This window comes from Mobula hypostoma, chromosome 3 (assembly GCF_963921235.1).
Source record: "Mobula hypostoma chromosome 3, sMobHyp1.1, whole genome shotgun sequence".
In the NCBI taxonomy this organism is placed as follows: domain Eukaryota; kingdom Metazoa; phylum Chordata; class Chondrichthyes; order Myliobatiformes; family Myliobatidae; genus Mobula; species Mobula hypostoma.
This window is the reverse complement of record NC_086099.1, coordinates 97,494,268-97,515,707: the sequence shown is the minus strand read 5'-3', so window position 1 is coordinate 97,515,707 and position 21,440 is coordinate 97,494,268. Positions and strand designations below refer to the sequence as shown.

The 21,440-nt window shown below is 39.4% G+C and overlaps 1 protein-coding gene across 3 annotated transcripts in view; it reads left to right on the top strand.

Moving 5' to 3' along the window:
- Positions 1–21,440, top strand: part of ptpn13 (protein tyrosine phosphatase non-receptor type 13) — a 262,225-nt gene that overhangs the window by 135,629 nt on the left and 105,156 nt on the right. For all 3 annotated transcript variants that reach the window (XM_063043507.1, XM_063043508.1, XM_063043506.1), the window contains exons 12-17: positions 347–521; positions 8,832–8,982; positions 13,265–13,403; positions 16,428–16,580; positions 19,052–19,234; positions 20,748–20,910. In XM_063043507.1, the coding sequence (XP_062899577.1) occupies positions 347–521; positions 8,832–8,982; positions 13,265–13,403; positions 16,428–16,580; positions 19,052–19,234; positions 20,748–20,910 (964 nt within the window). The remainder of the gene's footprint in view (positions 1–346; positions 522–8,831; positions 8,983–13,264; positions 13,404–16,427; positions 16,581–19,051; positions 19,235–20,747; positions 20,911–21,440) is intronic.

The following is a 21,440-nucleotide window of genomic DNA, read 5'->3' as shown; positions in this document are numbered from 1 at the left end:
CTACGTGCACCAGCACAATGATCCGCCTTTCCCACACGAACATGTTTTCACCATCATCCACATTTATGTCTGTAGACATGCACTTCCTTTTTTTTTCAAAACATTGCTTTGGACTCATTGTCTTGAACCTTCTCACAACAATCCCACTACAAGCTAATACCATTTTGTCTTACAGACTTCCATCTTATTTTAGCATGCACCAAGGAAGAATCACATTTAACACTTTCCTTGCAATTATATTTGCTTGCATTTGGGCAGATGAACAGTGCAATAATCAGCTGATTTTCTCATTTTGATCTCTCATGACCAAAACTAGCTTGATGGTGCTCTTTACATTTGATTACAGAATAAGAATGGAAAAGGTGAGGACTCTCGACGCAAAGTGAACATCTTGTTGCTCAGTGGGCAATGCCTGGAATTGACCTGTGACGTCAAGTCAACATGCAAGGATGTGTTTGATATGGTGGTTGCTCACGTTGGCTTGGTGGAACATCATTTCTTTTCATTGGCATATTTAAAAGGTACATAAAAGTTAAAAGTTTCCAGGTACTAAGTTATCCTCAGTTGCATACAATGAGCATGGATAAAGAACTGTACTTCCAAAATTCACCTGCAGATTATTAGAAACAGAGATGCAAGCAAATGAGAATTAATTTCCCTGTTGACTTTAGATAATATTTAATACAAAGAGCTGAAGGTTCATATTTTTGTACTTTTTGGCTTCTTTTTAGTTTTTAAATAGCATTTTTAAAACCTTATTAAAATTGGCAGTGATCACTGCATTAAGTAGCACATTTTTGTTTGATGATCCTGGACTAGAAATCTGATTTAAAATATCAGAGTGGTGCTATTGAAAATTGGCTTGACCCCAAGTTGAACAATTTTGTGCACATTTTTAGATTGTGTTAGCATCTGCCTCCTTATATTCCAGTTGAATTTTTCTTCCAACATTTTTTTTGTCCCACATAAAACTATCCAAAAGACAATGTTGTATGCCAAACCTGTGTTGTTTTAATCTTTCTAATCTGAAAAATTACATTACTTTCTTCATTCATATGTTAGTATTTACTGGTCTCATTGACCTGAAACAGAATCTTAAAGGGCTGTGTTGTTTGTCTTCGCCTCCTGGAACTTCTCCTGTCTTAATTGCTATATGCAGTGGAGGTCAGGGTTGTGATCACTTCAACTTCCTAGTCGTTCCAGGATACTGCTCAATGTCACGTTTGATCTCACTGTTGCATTGTGGAGGTTCCCAATTTCAAACAGAAGATAAGAGACTTCACCTATTTTGTTTCTCTCTAGCTTAGCGGTCACCAACCTTTTTAAGCCCAAGATCACCTACCTCAACCTTAGTGAAAGGCAAGATCTACCTACTAGCTGGAACGTTATGATGAGGTTGTATAAGGCATTGGTGAGGCCGAATCTGGAGTACTGTGTTCAGTTTTGGTCACCAAATTACAGGAAGGATAATAATAAGGTTGAAAGAGTGCAGAGAAGGTTTACAAGGTTGTTGCTGGGACTTGAGAAACTCAGTTACAGAGAAAGGTTGAATAGGTTAGGACTTTATTCCCTGGAGTGTAGAAGAATGAGGGGAGATTTGATAGAGGTATATAAAATTATGATGGGTATAGATAGAGTGAATGCAAGCAAGCTTTTTCCACTGAGGCAAGGGGAGAAAAAAACCAGAGGACATGGGTTAAGGGTGAGGGGGGAAAAGTTTAAAGGCAACATTGGGGGGGGGGGCTTCTTCACACAGAGAGTGGTGGGAGTATGGAATGAGCTGCCAGACGAGGTGGTAAATGCAGGGTCTTTTTTAACATTTAAGAATAAATTGGACAGATACATGGATGGGAGGTGTATGGAGGGATATGGTCCGTGTGCCGGTCAGTGGGACTAGGCAGAAAACGGTTCGGCACAGCCAAGAAGGGACAAAAGGCCTGTTTCTGTGCTGTAGTTTCTATGGTTTCTACTAAATCGTTTAGAGAAAACACAGCTCAGATTGTACTTCCAATTTGAGGCCTTGTATTTGGGTGAATTGTATTTGAATTACACAAAATACTTTTGTCAAACTTTAAAATTAATTCAAACAAGAAAACACTGTAACAAGTATATCAACCAGGCCATAGCTGTCGTTCTTTAAGAATATTACAATACTTCATACCTTTAATTCTAAGTTCCATTATTTAACTTTATTTCAACACGAAAAATAAATGAATAAAAATTGACTGTTACACTCAGTGTGATGACTGGGGCTGAATACTTTCTGCTAGTTCCCTGAAATCTGGCTCATAACTATAGACAGCCAGTCTGAGACAGTCTGTGAGATGTAGGGTGCCAACTGTCCCGTATTTCCCCCGCTAAGGTAGAACATTCCTATGAAACCTTTCGTGCTGAAATGCTTTACGCCGAAGAAGCAATTACCATTAATTTATATGGGAAAAAATTTTGAGCGTTGCCAGACGCAAAAAAATAACCTACCAAATCATACCAAATAACACATTAAACCTAAAATAACAGTAACATATAATAAAAGCAGGAATGATATGATAAATACACAGCCTATATAAAGAAGAAATACTGAAAATTAAGCCAAAACCGATTCGTGGGGGTGGGGGGAAAAAAAAATCGGCACATCACGCATGTGCACACAGGTGCCCGCGCAAGGCTTCATGGTCATTGTAGTCTTTCTCGAGGTAAACACAAATGTCCCGGGATTTGACTGCTACTTTGTCCGTTATTTGGGAGTGAGAAAGTTGGCAACCCTAGAGAGGTGTCTGTCAGTAAGTCAGCTCCTGTACTTAGATTTAATAATTTTCATCTGTGAAAATGCAATTTCACCTAGTAGTGACCCGAAGTAGGCACTGACTTTCAGTGCTATAAAACTAACGCACAGACTGCGCATTGCTCGGCCCCATCAGTAGTAATTGCCACCAGTTTATGAATGGGGATGTCATTTTCACGGACATATTTTTTAAACTCATTGTAAATATCCTCACCGCTCGTTCTTTCCTTTAATTGCAAAATAAACACAACATGGCCAGTGATGTTGTACGGATGGAACTGGACTCTCTCACGGTGGTGTCTGAAAAGAGGATGCTGTCTAAGTTGCATGCCAACTTGGTCAATGTCTCCCATCCACTACATAATGTACTGGGTGGACACAGGAGTACATTCAGCCAGAGACTCATTCCTCTGAGATGCAGCACAGAGCGTCATAGGAAGTCATTCCTGTCTGTGGCCATCAAACTTTACAACTTCCCCCTTGGAGGGTCAGACACCCTGAGCCAATAGGCTGGTCCTGGACTTATTTCATAATTTACTGGCATAATTTATATATTACTATTTAACTATTTATGGTTCTATTACTATTTATTATTTATGGTGCAACTGAAATGAAAACCAATTTCCCCCTGGGATCAATAAAGTATGACTATGACTATGACTAAAAGAGTGAGGAATTCCTCCTTTGTTGTAAAATCCTGGAAAGCCATTCTGACAAATACAACAAGCTGAGCTGTTTGCATTACATCCAGGCATTCATCGAACTGCAGTGAAAAATATTCACAGAATGACAAGTCGATCCACGTCCTCTGACAGTGACTCTACCCTCCTTGTCACTGTTGCAGGGCCAAGCAGTTGTGATGCTATTTTTGTTTTTAAAGTCATTAAAAACAATCTCTGTGGTAATGGCCATTGCTTCCTTGAATAAATCACCATCTGTAAAAGGCTTCTTGTGTTTAGCCAAAAGTTAACTTACACGAAATGATGCTTCAATAGCAGCCTTACTTTGAGCAGCATGATTTGTGAAAAACAATTGCTGGGCCTTCAACCCCGATTTCAGCTCAACTTTCCAGGCACGGATTTCGCTCTTTGGGGGGGAGGGGGGGGGGTAGGTGTCTTTAAATTCCTGGTGGTTGGTGTGGTAGTGCCGCTCCAGATTCCCTCCTTTAGTCCAGTGCTTGTGTTTGGTGGCACAACATACATACACACTTGTCTTTCACCAAGGTAAGTAGAAATTCCTCTTCCCATTCTGGATGGAATTTGTATGTTTTTGCCTTCTTTCGTGGAGCCTCCGCCACGCTATCAGGATATGACGAGCGAGTGTCGATTGCGTCGCCTCTGATCTGAGCCGACATTCACCTAATTAATTAGCTTGTTTATTTCGGCTTTTTTTCTTAAAGATGTGCTGTGTGCCTCCTGACTACCACTGCACCCCTGCATGCTTCGCGGCCCAGAGGTTGGGGACCACTGCCGTATATTGATGTTTGCGACAGTCTGTACTCTTATCTAATCTGATTGGTCACTTGGATGCAGTGCAGGCTACGCTGAAAACGCGGTGCATGACGGGGGAACTACACACGTGCGCACTGGGCAGAAAGAATGGAACTAAACCCCTGCAACCCGGAAACAATCTCTCTTTACAAACAGCTTTTTAGTGAAAATATTGCTATATTACCATTATCCTAATTAGTATTACTTACTTTTATAATGCTCACATTACAACAGTATTTGTGTATTTATTTTTGATTTTTCTTCCGGATGGACTGGTAAAGTCTCAAAGATCAACCAGTCGATTGCGATCGACGGGTTGGCGAACCCTACTCTAGCTCATAGGAGGAAACAGAGTAGACAAAGGAATTTAATGTTAGGTTTCCGCAGACTGCAGCCATTAACAAATTGATCCCTTGGGCAGTTTCTTTTCAGGTGATCTGTTATGAGTGTCGTCATGGTGGATTTCTGTGGTGTACCTTGTTGGTGCGTGGCCAAGTGGTTAAGGCGTTGGTCTAGTGATCTGAAGGTTGCTAGTTCGAGCCTCAGCTGAGGCCGCGTGTTGTGTACTTGAGCAAGGCACTTAACCACAAATTGCTCTGTGACGACACCGGTGCCAAGCTGTATTGGCCCTAGTGCCCTTCCCTTGGACAACATCGATGGCATGGAGAGAGGAGACTTGCAGCATGGGCAACTACTGGTCTTCCATACAACCTTGCCCAGGCCTGCGCCCTGGAAACCTTCCAAGGCGTAAATCCATGGTCTCATGAGACTGACAGATGGGAGGAGGAGGAGGAGGAAAATCATGCCATGTGTAACTCCAGCATGTGTGGTTCCCTCTAACCTCCTGGGAGCACTCTCCCATTCCCTTCCATTGCTGCAGCATCTCTTCCTTCTTTATTAACACTTTCCCAGAGGGTAGAAATGCATGGCAGAGTAGCGGTTAATATAACTTGATTGCAGCAGTAGCATACTGGGTTAAATCCCACTGCTGTTTGTAAGGGGTGTGTATATTCTCCCTGTAACCCAGTGCGTTTCCCACATTCCAAAGAAGTACAGGTTAGTAGGTTAATTGGTCAGATGAGTGTAGTTGGGCAGTGCAGGCTTGTTGGATCTGTTACTGTGCTGTATCTCCAAATAAAGAGTGTTGCCTCAATTGTGTTATGTACTTTATGTACCTTTAAGAACTGCTTACAAATCTGTTTTCAGTACAATGTTAAGACCAAGAGATATAGGCCATTTGGCCCATCGAGTCTCCTCTGCCATTCCATCATTGTTGATTTATTACCCTTCTCAACCTGATCTTCCTGCCTTCTCCCTGTAACCTTTGATGCCCTTGTTAATCAAGAACTTATCAACCGTCACTTTAAATATACCCAGTGACTTGGCAAGGAAATCTGATGGCATTATTCTGTAAATTACACAAATTGTGCTTATCACTCTGTGACTTTCATAAAGTATTGTTTTAACTTGAGCAGTTTCAGAGGTGAGATGTTCAGTTCTGTGGTCCTTATTTTACTTGTTGATGGACAGTGGACATTACTGGCAATGCTGCCATTTGTACTCCAGCTGTAAGTGTGGGAGCAGTAAAGAGTAAACTTTTCTTGAGGCCAGACAGGGTTAAAGGTGACTGATCTTCTTCTCTGAAGGAACCAGATATCAATCTGTCAATTTCAGGGTCTCCATTACAGAGCTTTAGTTTAAAAGAAACTAAAATACCTTATTTATTCCCAGGTGTACTGATGCAATTCAAATTCATGTCCTTTGATCATTAGTCCAGAACTTTGGCTGTTAGCCCAGTAACAACCACTACCCTGAAGTGTCAGTGCAATGATACTACATTGTGATATACTGAATGCCAATTTTAAATGTTTTCAAAGCTGTGTGATAAAATTCTTATTGATGAAAGATGTTGGGCAGTAGTTCAGAGTGGTAAATCTTTCTTCACAATCTGGTGAGATTGCTTTACGCAATCTCTTCAGGGCAGGTAAAAGCGAAATGACTTTAAGATCAAAGTGGTGTTCTGCGTGCTATGACTAGTACTGTCTTGTTGCAACACGGAGAAAATTAATTAATCTTCTGTGAGTACTGTGAACAAAGCCTCTCTTTTTTCTCAAAGCAGGTTTGTGCAATTCTTGACTTTTTAGTGAACAATTCAATGAGTTGTCATGTTTATTTTATAAGTTACTTGTGAATTGTTTCCTATGATCTGGTATAGTATTGGATTCTGCAGTATCTCCTCCATGTCTGGTTCTGTATACTGTATAATTCAACTTAATCAGCCTGTTTAATTGTTCAGCCTGTTACAAAAATCTTTGTGGTCAATTTTTGGACAAGGTGGGCAATTCATTTACTGTTGATTAGTGGTCTTGCTGAATATTATATCCCACTTAGTGAACATATTGTTGGTGGATAGAGATTGGAGCAAACTTGAATTACCACAGGTGATAATCAAGTTCTTGATTAAAACTGAACGCTTAATCCTGTGTGTTATGTCTGGAATTAGTTGTATTTTTTTCTTGTGTTTTTCATACTCAGAGGGTGGTAGTACAGTGCCCATAAAAAGTATTCATCCCCCTTGGAAGTTTTTATGTTTTATGATTTTACTACATTGAATCACAGTGGATTTAATTTGGCTTTTTTTTGACACTGATCAACAGAAAAAGACTCTTTTGTGTCAAAATGAAAACATCTCTACAAAGTGATCTAAATGAATTACAAATATATTTAGTAAGGTAACACATAAAAGACTGAAGTACACAGATTTTAAGGGGTTTTCTATAAGATCACAGTATTGTTTTTTCCCTCAGTTTTTCTTCATACATGTTTGGGATACACAGGGCACAATTTTCAGTTTGGCAGGTGCAAGAAAACTCAGAGGCATGATGATCTGTGAGATAGATTGTAACAAGCATCAGAAGGCTATAGACAGGCTAATTGGATAGGTGGCTGATGAAATCTAATTCTCAGAAATGCAATATGTTAAGGCAGGGAAAAAAAGTCAATAAAAACAAAAAGGGTACAGAGACAGAGTAAAGGAATGCATGCAAACAGTCCTTGAAAGTAGTAGAGAAGATTAAGAAAGTGGTTATGAAAAATATAGTTATAAAGTGTAACAGCAAGGAAGTCACAGTTGAGTCTTTATAAAACATTGGTTTGGCCACAGTGGAGGTTATTGTGCCTAATTACAGTGTCATACCTTTGGAAGGATATGAAGGCTTTGTAATAAGATTTACCAGATGTATTCCAAGAATGAAGAACTTTAGTTATATTGGGGAGATCAATGAAGCTAATAGTAATCAGCTTGAAATGGGAATGATTGCAAGGGAATCATGAAGGATATGGATGTTAGGGAGGAACTGTTTCCATTGGTGCGGGGGTTATAAACTATATAGAATGAAGAGGATTACTCAAACAGCTAAAATTGAAATGTAGATTTTTTTCACACAGTGGGTGATTAAGGCCTGGAATGTTCTTCAATGGGTACAATGAGGCATATTCAATCATTGCAATAAAAAAGTGTTGTATACATATCTGAAATCTGTAAAAAAAATCTCTGGGTTGCATTTGGTGACATGTATGTACTCTGATAGTAAATTTAACTTTGAACTTTGAAAGGAAATAATTAATAGAGTGAGTGGGGGGAAGTAGTGGGATTGGTTTTAGCAACATACATCAAAGTTGCTGGTTGACGCAGCAGGCCAGGCAGCATCTCTAGGAAGAGGTACAGTCGACGTTTCGGGCCGAGACCCTTCGTCAGGACTAACTGAAGGAAGAGCTAGTAAGAGATTTGAAAGTGGGAGGGGGAGATCCAAAACGATAGGAGAAGACAGGAGGGGGAGGGACGGAGCCAAGAGCTGGACAATTGATTGGCAAAAGGGATATGAGAGGATCATGGGACAGGAGGCCCAGGGAGAAGGAAAGGGGGGGGGAACCCAGAGGACGGGCAAGGGGTATAGTGAGAGGGACAGAGGGAGAAAAAGGAGAGAGAGAGAAAGAATGTGTGTATATAAATAAATAACGGATGGGGTACGAGGGGGAGGTGGGGCATTAGCGGAAGTTAGAGAAGTCAATGTTCATGTGTTGGAGCCTACTCAGACGGAATATAAGGTGTTCCTCCAACCTGAGTGTGGCTTCATCTTTACAGTAGAGGAGGCAGTGAATAGACATATCAGAATGGGAATGGGATGTGGAATTAAAACATGTGGCCACTGGGAGATCCTGCTTTCTCTGGCAGACAAGAGCGTAGGTGTTCAGCAAAACGATCTCCCAGTCTGCATTGGGTCTTGCCAATATATAGAAGGCCACATCGGGAGCACCGGACGCAGTATACCACCCCAGCCGACTCACAGGTGAAGTGTTGCCTCACCTGGAAGGACTGTCTGGGGCCCTGAATGGTGGTGAGGGAGGAAGTGTAAGGGCACGTGTAGCACTTGTTCCGCTGACAAGGATAAGAATCAATTTGCAGTCATTAGTAGTGTTTGCAGACTTTTTAAAAATAATATGGAAAATATATTTAAAGCCACTTTAAATATATAAACTGGATTTTTTTTGCTTTATAGAAAATGAATTCTTTTTTGTTGACCTTGACTCTAAATTGTCGAAAGTGGCACCAGAAGGATGGAAAGAGGTGAAGAAGCGGAACAAATCTGCAGTAAATTTCAACCTTTTCCTCCGAATAAAGTTCTTTGTAGAAGGTGTTGACTTAATCCAGTAAGTACTTTATGGTAACTATGGAAAATCCGGGATCCCACTTCAGGAGGCTTTGATGTTGACCAACTGAAGGAGGCTCATGTAAAGGGATAGGGAAGACAGCCTGTAATTGGAGTAAACAAACTTCAGGCAATTGGTGAATAAATTAAAAACAGCACAGGTGTGGTGACTAATACACAGAAAATGCTGGAGGAACTCAGCAGACCAGGGCAGCGTCTATGGAAAAGAGTAAACAGTCAACGTATCGGGCTGAGACCCTTCATCAGGACTGGCGAGGGCTGAAGGGGTAGTATCGGGGGAGGTCAAAAAGAAAATGCACCCAGCTGTTAACTAGACCGTTTTGCTAGAAATGCTAATAGAGTTAGTTTTAAACTGATCTTCAAAAAAGATATGGATACATATTTGAAAGAGAAAGATCTTTTAGCACTCCACTGAAAAAGCAAGGGATGAGAGCAGTTGGCAACTCTGAAAGAAGTAACACGGGATCCGTGCTCACGATAATATGTCACTTTCAAAAATGGTTGTGTTTGGAATCATTCTCATCCCCACTCTCTTTACCCACAAACTCACCTCACTTCAAGGTATCGTCATTGTTACTTTATATTTTTGTGAAGAAAATACAGGAATAGAATTTTGAATTTTAGTCATTGTGACATTTTTGTCATTTTTATGTATTTGAGATGTTTCTTATTCATTACATATTGTTTTCAGTTAGTCATAGTCATAAAGTTATACAGCATGGGAAGAGGCTTTTCTGCCCAGTAGATCCATGCTGACCAAGATGACCAATCTGATTAGTCCCAATAGCAAGCACTTGGCCTATATCCTTTCCAACCTATCTTATCCAGGAATCTGTCCCACTCTTTTTAAGTTATTATTGTAACCTGCCTCAACCACTTTTTCTGGCAGCTGATTCCACATAGATAACACCTTCTGTGTAAATATAAAAAGAGTTTCCCCTCTCGCCTTAAACCTATGCCCTCTAGTTCTTCATTCCCCAACTCTGGGGGGGAAAAGACTGAGTGCATTCTCCTTATCAACACTTTCATGATTTTAAAGCATCTCTATAAGATCACCTCCTATGCTATAGGGAATAATAGGGATCCTTGTTGCAATCTTTCCTCCAGTCCTGACTGCATCCTTGTAAATCCTTTGTGCACTCTTTCCAGTTTAATAACGTCTTCCCTGTAGCAGGGTGAGCAAAACTGAACACATTACACCAAATGCGGCCTCACCAGCACCTTGTAGAACCACACCATCACCTTACAATTCCTATTCTCAGCGCCCTGACTAATGAAAGCTAGCATGCCAAAAGCCACCTTCGCCATCCTGTCTATGTGTGACTCCATTCTATGTTAAGCATGTACTTGTACTCAGTTCTACAATGCTTCCCTAGGACGCCATTCTGCCATTCACTGTGAAAGCCCTACCTGGATTTGACTTTCCAAAATGCTATGTCTTGCATTAAACTCTATTTGTCAGCCCACTTACTCAGCTGATCATGAACACCCTGTAAACTTCGTTAAACTTCCTTGTTGTCCACTATACCACCTATTTTAGTTAATTTATTCTCACCTGCAAACGTACTAACCATACACTGTCCATTTTTATTCAAGCTGTTGATATACAAACGTTTGCAGATGACAGGCAACAATTGCTCAGGACCGGCCCTTGAGGCACACAGTTGTCACGGGCCTCCAGTCTGAAACACAACTTCCAATCATCACCTTCTGCTTACTACCAACTGTGTATCAAATTACTCAACTCTCCCCTGATTTCCGTGCAGCCTAACATATGAAACCTTATCGAAGTTCACATAAACAACATCTACCTCTCTAAGCAGCCTAACTCAACTCTCCCCTGATTTCCGTGCAGTCTAACTTTCCAGAGCAGCCTAACATGAAGCCTTATCAAAGTTCACATAAACAATGTCTACCTCTCTGCCCTGGTCAGCCACCTTGGTCACATCATCAAAAAACTCGATCAAGTTCATAAGTTCTGAATTCCGTAACTGTAACTTGCTTTCTCTCTCTATATTACAACCTCCCATTTCTGCTGTGATGGTGGCCCATTTGGTCTTTCACTGTTATTGCAGCCTGATATGTTGGGCATGTCCCACACCCTGCTATTAGCAGCATATAATACAGATGAAGAAGCATAATCACTTCCTGAGTAGCTCCGTAAGCCACTTTGGGCAACTCATCACTATGGTAACGTCAACCTCGCTCTATCATGAAACAGTATGGCACAAGAACAGGCCCTTTGGCCCATGACTCCTGCAGCAGACATGATGCAGAATTAAACAAAGTCTCTCCTGCCTGTATTCGGTCCATTTTTCTCCCATTTCTTTGCATTATCAAGATATAAAGAGTCAAAGTGCAGTATGTTCCTATTAGGGTGAAGAGTAAACCTGGCAAGTTTGGGGAGTCTTGCCTGATGAGAGATATTGAGGCTCTGGTCAATATGTCTCCGTGTACGTTGGGTTTGGGAAGCCAGGGCTGAGAATCCATGACTATAAAAAGGTTAGGAATACTCTGAAGGAAATCGGAGGAGGAGGAAGAGAGATTATGAGATATATGTGGCAGATATATCTAAGGAAATTCTGAGCTTCTATTGCTATATTAAGAGTAAAAGGGTGACTGAGGAGAGAGTAGGCCTCCTTGGAAATTAACAGGGCCACAGGGGATGGATGGTATTTTAATGAATATTTCTCCTCAGAGTTTACTGAGGAGAATGTTATTGCTGCTCAAGAGATAAGAGAAACATGTGGGGATCTTCATGGAGAAGAGGTGTTGACATTTTTACAGCATATTATGGTAGGTAAATTCCCAGGCCTTGACCAAGTGCATCCTCAGACGTTGAGGGAGGCTAGAGAAGAAATTATGGAGGCTGCTACAGAGATATTTGCTTCATCATTAGCCACTGGTGAAATTCCCAAAGACTGGATAGGACTAATGTTGTACTGTTGTTTTAAGAGAGGAAGCAAGGACAAGTCAGGGACCTACAGGCTTGGCAGCCTAACATCACTGGTAGGGAAGCTATTGGAGGGGAGTAGATGTTGTCTGTATGGACTTTAGCAAGGCATTCAGCAGTGGAATCCAGGGAGAGCGAGTTAGATGGATTCAAAATCATCTTGGAGGTGGGAAACAGAAAGTTGTGCTTCAAGGTTGTTTCTGAAAGTGGATGCTGTGACTTGACCATTGGTGTGCCACAGGGGCCCATGTTGCAATCTTTGTTATCCGTGATTTTTATTAGTGATTTGGATGCAAATACAGAGGGCTTGATCTGTAAGTTTGTGGATGCCATAAAATTATGAGGAGGTGTTGATCATGAAGAAGGTTTTTGTAGCCTACAGGAGGTTCTTGGTCTGTTAAGGAAGTGAGTCGAAGAGTGGCAAATAGACTTCAATACAGATAAGTGTGAAGTGATGCATTTTGGTAAGTCAAACCAGTGTAGGACTGTTATTATAAATGATAGGGTACTAGGGAGTGTAATAGAACAGAGGGACCTAGGAGATCATGTGCATAATTCATTGAATGTGGCTTAGCATTGTGATGAAAGATGAAATTTTAATTCTTATTTCTCTTTCCACTGATGTTGCATGACTTGCTAATGTTTCCAGCACTACTTCTTTTCAGAATATCTAACTGGCATTCCTGGAGGTCTCTTTGTATGAAGCTGCTGAATGTCTAAATAAAATTATATTTGAGAGCTTCAGTTCAATAGAAAGCAAGCCTTGTGTCTGGAATGGAATCAGACTCTGAAATGAAAGGGCAATATTCCATCTCTTTGAACCACCTAATCATTCTGTCACTGAGTCTCTTTGACCATATTTGAGAAATGGATAGTTATGTACCATTTTCTGCCACTTAGTTCTAAATTATAGCCTCTTTGTGCATGGGTAGGAATTAAAATGAAGACTTGTCTAAATTTGCTTTTTGCAGGTTCCTCGTAATTATCCAAGAGAGGATATTTTCGTTCTCTTGGAGAGAGCTTCGGAACCTGTTTCCCTAAGAAAACTGTGCTTATCCTTTTGCTCATATTATGGAATGAAGTGCAAGAAAAAGTTGTTTTGAAAGACTTTTTGATAAGCAAAATAGGGGCTAATGGACTGTGTTGGGTGGGGCGGGTGAGGATTGGTTGGTCATGGAGTAGGTCTGCACAACATTTGAGGATGAAGGGCCTTTACTGTTCTATGTTCAAAAGTACTTTATAATAACATTATTCATTATTTCAAGATATACAGTTTGTCATATTGGAGCACTCTTCTTTCTCTCTGAAGGCACACGCTGACCAGACATCAGTACTATTTGCAGTTTCGAAGGGATATATTAGAGGAGAGGTTACACTGCAGCAATGAGACAGCTTTGCTTCTTGCTTCATTGGCTCTTCAGTCTGAATTTGGGGACTACCAGCCAGAGGTACATGTACATTTACTGTTCTGTGGTGTTCTCAATAAGCGACAGAAACAGTCTTCATCTTGCAATTTTTAAATTTTTCCTCACCTGTAACTTTGCTGGTTTGAACAGGTGTAGTTTAAGCAAGCTGGTTGGTGGAGAAGCTGAAGGGACTCAGTGAAAAGCGAGTTTACAACATGCAAAATGTCAGAGTAAAATTGTAAGAAGTACAACAATAGATCAAATCTTCCCCTAACTAAAGATTACTTCAGTGACCCAGATTTTTTGGATCAGTTGTGAGAAAACAATGCTGACCCGCAGGAAAGCTGCCTGTGAACATTTGAAGTAGGTTTCTCTGCAGGTAATCTGTGTCGATCAAATTGAAAAATCCATACCGACAACAAAACAAGAAGTAGAAACAGGATATTGAAATAAAAATTGAGTTACATGGGATTGTGTAAAATTTCAAATAGATACAATTAATTTATTTCTCATTTTAAAATTGCACACACCATGTTTCTTCGAGAATTTTTCAGTGCCAGGACACTTATTTAGTAAAAATTTTGCTTGATTGAACAAGTTAAACCTTATGCTTCCTTTGTGTTCTTTTTGATGTTAGTGAGTAATTAGCCTGTTTGTCATATTACAGCAGTTAATCTATTTATGTGTGGATTCTGTCTGTGAAGAGCCCAAAACCCCAGCCTGTGGAGTGGTAACATTATCACTGAGAGAACTTTAACTGCAATTGCGTGATTATGAGAAATTGTCCTGGCTGCAAACCAAACTAGCACCCTGTCATGTGAGGTTAATGTTCAAACTGCAAATATCTTGCTGCTCCATAGCACACAATGGAGCACATAGCGGAACTGGTGGCAGATCCAGTGATCAGCTGAATATTGCAAAGATCATCACTGTGAGGTTTAATGCAAGCTCCCAAGCAAGAAATAAGTAACTCCAGAATAATGCAACTTAGTTTTAGCAAGTAATAATGGGGAATACTAACAGATTGTCATTATAATACAGAAAAATCCAGGTTAATATCATAAATTACTTGTATTGGGAAAATAAATTGAATCTTAGAGGTAAGTTCAGCATTAACTTGACAATTAAATATTGTTAAAGTAGCATTAAAATGGCACCAGGAGAAGGAGGAAGAGGAGTAAAGGACTTTGCAGGAAACCACATATCCAGGTAGAAATGCTACCTACTCAGCCTTGGGAAATGTTTATATGTGAGCACTCTATTAAGTAAGAATCTACTTATTGAAATATTCTACTAATGCGCCCAGAGCTGCTGCCTTAGGCCACTGTGACTTTGTCAGAAGCTGCCAAGGTCACTGAGAGCGTTTAACTTTCATGCACTGGCTGCTGGAGTTAGAGGCAAGTGCAATGTCTTGCAATTTGTCTTATTTTTGTAAAGTAGGGATTATCTAGCTGAATTTAGAAAGAATGTAAGTGGGTAAAAGATGCAGTTTGAGAATAGATTAGTGGCCTACTGATATGGAAGAATATGGAATTTCACAAACTTTTAAACACAGTAAACTGAGCTACTAAATTAGAATTTCATTTGTATTCACTCATTACAAGAACATTAATATCTGACTTAAGTAGTAGAAGTAGTTTTGGAAAGGATACCATTAAATAAAGATGGGCTACTCAAAAAGTGGACGGGGCATATTTAGGCTTTGAAGTCAAAGTGTTGCCTGGTCTATATGGACTGTATTTCCAATTTATGATAGAAAACAAAGGTGAAAATTGTGAAGACTGTATGCATCTACAGCATTCCAGCCAAAGCATCAGGGTGCCATCAGAGGATATAGATTCCAGATACTCCAGAAAGAAATTAAGAAGGGGAAATGGGCTAAACCTGGCAACTACATACTCTGTCTAGAATCAGGAGTGAAGAAAACATTTGGAGAAAATGAGTTGGTACAAAGTTAAAAGGAATTTGAAAAACTACATATCAGTTACAAAAGAAAACCCAGCATAGATTTTTAATTGAAATCTTTGGAGGTATTTTGGCCAATATTCTGTGTGTAATTCTTTTCCCCCCAAAATATATTTGGCAAGCTACAACATAATTGACTTGTTACTTAGCAAAATTAAAGATAATTGGATAAAATTGGACAGTATCAATCTGGAAAAAATAAAGTGAGAGATCAGGAAGAGGAAGTAGTTGGGAAGAACAGTGCACACCAGCATTATAAAGCATTATATTGTTTGATAAAGTATTGTTGTACAAGTATCAACAGAAGAGATTGCCCTGTTGGTTTCCAAAGTAAATTACATTAGGGGCCTCAATCAATGAGCCAGCAGCCAGTCATTGTTGACTTGGGTAAACTAATTCAGTTCTCTGCATAGCTATCTTGTTTGTTTATTTACTTATTTCATCTAAATTCAGTTTTTTTATACCCGCTTTTTTATGAGATATGTGAAAAAAAATCTTTATTCTTAGGATCTCTGACCCACTTTTCCATCTCCCATCAACTGCAGAAAATGCAATATTGTCTTTTTACCTTTTCTCTTCCTACCAATCAGATTTCCCATCCAAACTTTCTTTCCAGGTGAAGAGGCAATGTACATGCATTTCCTCCAATGTAGTGAGCAGCATTTGGTGCTCTCCTCTACAACAGAAAATCCAAATACAGATTGTGTCGCAGTTTGTGGAGCACCTATATTCAGCCTTCAGGAATAATTCCGACCTTAAAGTTGTCTGACATTTGATCTTCTATCTCACACCCACTCTATCCATCTGTAGCTCTTTCCAGTGATGCTGCCTGATCTGCTGATTGCATTTTTGTAGCTTTGTTTTGGTTGGCTTGATTTTGACATTTCCTTTGGCACCAGTTTTAACAGCAGTTTGGATAACCGAAGCTGTGTTTTGTCATTTGAGAGAGTAACTGTACAGGTGTATTAACATTTCTCCAAATATTTGAAAACTTCTACTTCAGTTGCATAAGAAAATGTATCTAGTCTTCCCTTTTCAAAAATAAACTGTTCCAAACTATCTTTTCTGGTGAAAGTATTTAGTTACATAATTTAATTGCAGATTCATGGGAGGAGTTATTTCCGACTCGAGCACTATTTGCCAATTGGAGTGATGGAGTCCTTGGATCAGTCGTACATGAAGGAGGAGCTGCCTAAGTTGCACATCACATATTGTGGAGCCACCGAAGCGGAGTCTGAGCTTGAGTTTCTTAAGGTGATCATTTTAACATGGAAAATGAAGGGGAAGATTGCAGTGAAGAGTAGCATTTTTATTTTGTTCACCCCTAAAATTTGGACCATTTCAATTAGTTAAATATTGACCATTTATGAGGTTGGGCTGACAATAATTTTCATCAAGGGAGAAAGTTGGGATCAGTTTTGAAACCTTTTTAACTTAAATAAAATCAGATTATTTGTTATAAAGGTAAAAAAAAAGGTGCATGTTACTGTCCAATTATGTTGTTAAATACATGTGTTAAGGTGGTCTGCAGCTGAAAATGCTATTTTATTTTTGTTCCACATTGCTGTATTTAGACCCTTGGTAAGTGGGTTCTGAAGGTGAATTTGAAGTGTTACTGTGCATTTCTGCAGGTGGTTAATAGTGAAAACTGAAATACTGTATGCATGCTGTTCGCTGGTCAGTGAGATTTGAGTTCCCAATCGTATTACAAAAGATTTCCTGATTACATTATTCCTTTCTAACATTAGAAAAGACATGTATGAGGAATAGTACAACAGACTATTCAAAGTATTTCGTGGTAAATGATCAGGATTGAATAAATACAAAAGGCCTTGAGATGTGCATATTTGCATAAAACTGCAAACAGTTGATTTGTTGGTGTGCTGAAAGGAAAGACCACCTACCGTAGGCATTCAAAAACCAGAATAGCTACCAACAACGGTGTCTCCACAGTATTCCTCTAAATTTTCTCTTTGTTATACTCTCAGTTGGTTAGAGTTACAGACAAAACAAGGTGCATATTTTATTCGATAAGCCTCTACACCTGCTTGTTTTGTGCAAATATCTCATCAGTCAGTCATATAGCAGCAACTCAGTGCATAAAATCAGGCAGAGATGATCAAGGGGTTCGGTTGTTCTTCAGACCAAACGTCAGAATGGGGTAGAAATGGAATCAAAGTGACTTTAAATTCCTTGGTGTTATGATTGCAGAGGGCCTGTCCTGGGCCTAGCACCCAAGTGCAATTATGAAGAAAGCATGGCAGCACCTCTGCTTCCTTTGGAGTTTGTGAAAATTTGGCATGACATTAATCTTTGGCACCAGACATGGTGGTCTGAGGATCTCAGAAACTGCTGACCTCCTGGGATTTTCATGCACAACAGTGTCTAGAGTTTACAGTGAATGATACAAGAAACAAAAGTCGTCTAGAGAGTAGCAGTTCTTTGGGTGAAAATGCCTTGTTAATGAGAGAGATCAGATGAGGATGACCAGACTGGTTCAAGCTGACAGGAAGGTGACAGCAACTCAGATAACCAGACGTTACAATAGTGTTGCGCAGAAGAGATTCCCTGAATGTCTGAAAGCACAACACATTGAACCTTGAAGTGTATGGGCAACAGCAGCAGAAGATCACAAGCATACACTCAGTGGCCACTCCTGTATAGGTGCGAGTACATGTTTGCAAAGCAGTTTGAAGGAGCATTGATAGGACTGGATTCTTGAGCTGTGCATTTTCTTACCTATTGAGTTGGTGAACATTCTGATAATCATCCATTAATTGTTCTTGCACGTGTATGCATGGAGGTTGAGTTCCAGACTTGATTTCATCAATAAGGAAGCTTATGAGAAGATGGGCCTTCCACTAAACATGTAGACATTAAACACAATTTTTACAAGAAAAACACAAATATAGAAGAAAAAAGGCAAAGTCCATTTTAGTGACTTCTTCCTTTTAAAACTGAAAATTGCAGTGCAATCTACTGCAGTAAACAATGTGCTTTTAAGTTATTCAATAGAGCTCATTCAGACAAGGTGTTGCGCATTAGAGGTTAAATCTAGGGAGGAGAGTAAGTTGTAAATGGCAGGACCCATAGGACCATTGCTGTACAAAGGAATCTCAGAGTGCAGGTCCATAGCTTCCTGACAGTGGCAACAGAAGTAAGTAGGGTGAAAAAGAAGGCATACAGTATGCTTGCCTTCATCGATCTGGCAACTGAATATAAAAGGTAGAAGTCACATTACAGTTGTATATGACTATGGTTAATCTACATTTGGAGTGCTGTATTCAGTTCAGGAATGATGTGGAGGCTTTGGAGTTTGTACAGAAGAGGTGCATCAGGATGTCTGCAGGATTAGAAAGTATTAACTTGAGAGTTAACTTAAGAGTTAGAAAAACTTGGATTGTTTTCTTTAGAGCTGGTAGATAATCTTTTTCCCAGGATAGAAACACCAAATACTTGACGACTAGGATTTCAGATGATGGGGGGAATGTTTAATGGAGATTACTTTAATTAGTGGGAAACCGCTATGTTAACATGGTACATCCATGCATTTGGCCGAGTGCCACAAACAGGCCAGTGATGATGTTTTTAGGGAGCTGTATCTAAGTTTTCATTAGGATTCCCTGGCTGTTATGTATGACGATTAGAACTCAGTATATTTTCTTACTTTAGTCCTTTTGAACGTGTGCTTATTTATAAGAAACTTTTTTTTACATGATTTTCAGGTATGTCAGAAACTGCCTGAGTATGGAGTGCTGTTCCATCGGGTCCTACCAGAAAAAAAGTCTCAAACTGGGATAAATCTAGGCATTTGTTCAAAAGGTGTATTTGTTTATATGTTACAAAATGGGGCAAGAACAGAAATCCTTCGGTTTCCATGGAGAGATACAAAAAAAATTTCATTCAATGTAAGTGAACTTCAGCTCTGAGTATCATTTATTGAATTGAATTGACTTTGTTACTTACATCCTTTAATACATGAGGAATAAAAATCTTTACATTACATCTCCATCTAAATGTGTAATGTGCAATTTATAGTAATTTGTAGTAAATAGTATGTACAATAGGACAGTCAGCATGAATTAATCATTCTGATGGCCTGGTGGAAGAAGCTGTCCCGGAGCCTGTTGGTCCTGGCTTTAATGCTGCGGTACTGTTTTCTGGATGGTAGCAGCTGGAACAGTTTGTGATTGGGGTGACTTGGGTCCCCAACGATCCTTCGGACTCTTTTTGCACATCTTTTTTTGTAAAAGTCTTGAACAGTGGGAAGTTCATGTCTACAGATGCGCTGGGCTGTCCGCACCACTCTCTGCAGAGCCCTGCGATTGAGGGAAGTACTGTTCCCATACCAGGCAGTGATGTAGCCAGTCAGAATATTCTCAATTGTGCCCCTGTAGAAAGTCCTTAGGATTTGGGGACCCATACCAAACTTCTTCAACCATCTGAGGTGAAAGAGGTGCTGTTGTGCTTTTTTCACCACACAGCCGGTATGTGCAGACCACATGAGATCCTCAATGATGTGTATGCTGAGGAACTTAAATGGATTCGGGGTTCACCCTCTCAACCCCAGATTCATTGATGTCAATAGGGGTTAGCCTGTCTCCATTCCTCCTGTAGACCACAACCAGCTCCGTTGTTTTTGCGACATTGAGGGAAAGGTTGTTTTTTTGACACCACTGTGTCAGGGTGACGACTTCTTTTCTGTAGGCTGCCTCGTCATTATTTGAGATTACAGCACTAAAACTGGTTTATTGTACAACCTGAAATGGGACTCAATGACAACTGATGCAGCTGGAGTTTCTGCAGCCGTTTGTTTTTGTTCCTTCATATTCTAGTATCTTCAGTCGGTCGTGTCTCTAGTTTATTATTTTACTCACTTTACATGTTCATCATGTTCTATCAAATATTGTAGTTGAACTTCTTTATAAAGAAGATTGAAATCAATTAGACAGATATGTACATGATAAGCTATGTACAAATATGCATGATAATGCATTTTACTCAGTTGCAGAAAAATATTTCTGCAGCAATAATGCATGGAAAAGACAAAAGGAGATTAAAATATTGTAGTTGTTATTTATAGAAGAAATTGCCCTTTTGTTTCTCCAATTATTTAAGTCCCACATTTTTCTTATAGTTGTGCTTCAGTGATTTGAAAACAGTTTTCTCACTATGACATGGATTGAGTTAGAAGCAAGTGTTGGTGCTTAACCATTTTTAGTAAATAAAGCAAAGATAAAATTATCTGATTTATGTTATTCATTAAGGTTACATATTACCTTAAAATGAATGAAATTCTGTGTATTGATTGTAATTTCATTTTGGGTAAATATTTTCTAAATGTGAATAAAGTTTTCATTGTGCTGCAGTTCTAATTTCCACTCCATTCCAAACTCAGTATTGTCTTCCCCATATATACAGAGAAAGAAGATTACATTACAAAGTTCTTCAGATGGCATTAAGCATATGTTTCAGACAGATAGCAGCAAGACATGTCAATATCTCTTGCACTTAGTCTCATCCCAGCACAAATTTCAACTGCAGATGAGAGCACGGAGGGACAATCAGAACGTGGATGAAGTTGGTATGGGTGCAAGCTATTCTTCATTCTTCTGCTTGAAATGTGAAAACAAATATGTTATTAACACTTGCAATCGTAAGCTTTAGAATTGGAAAGAAAACCTTAAAATTATTAAAATATTCCATTGGTTTCCCTATTTAACTTCCTTAGTTCTGTTCTAAGTTGGATAACAGGTGATACCATGCTACTGATTATAATACACACACCCCCAATGTAGAGTACACAGTACTACGGTATTTAAAATCTCATACCCTGGTGCAAAATACAGTGAAGAATGATAGAAAAGAATGTGTTGCGGGTTAACAGAAAAGTAATTAAGATATTTAATAGGATTAGAATAACATTGATTACACAAATTTAATTGTTCAGTTTTTTTAACCGGGATATACTGAAGGTAACAGGTTTGGGTAAAACATATTTAAGTCTCTGTATGTTACTGCTTAATCTTTTTGGAAATTAGTGTGGTTGTGATATTGGGTGTTAAACAATCTGGCAGTAATAGCTACACGGCTGATCATTGACTTAGCAAAAGT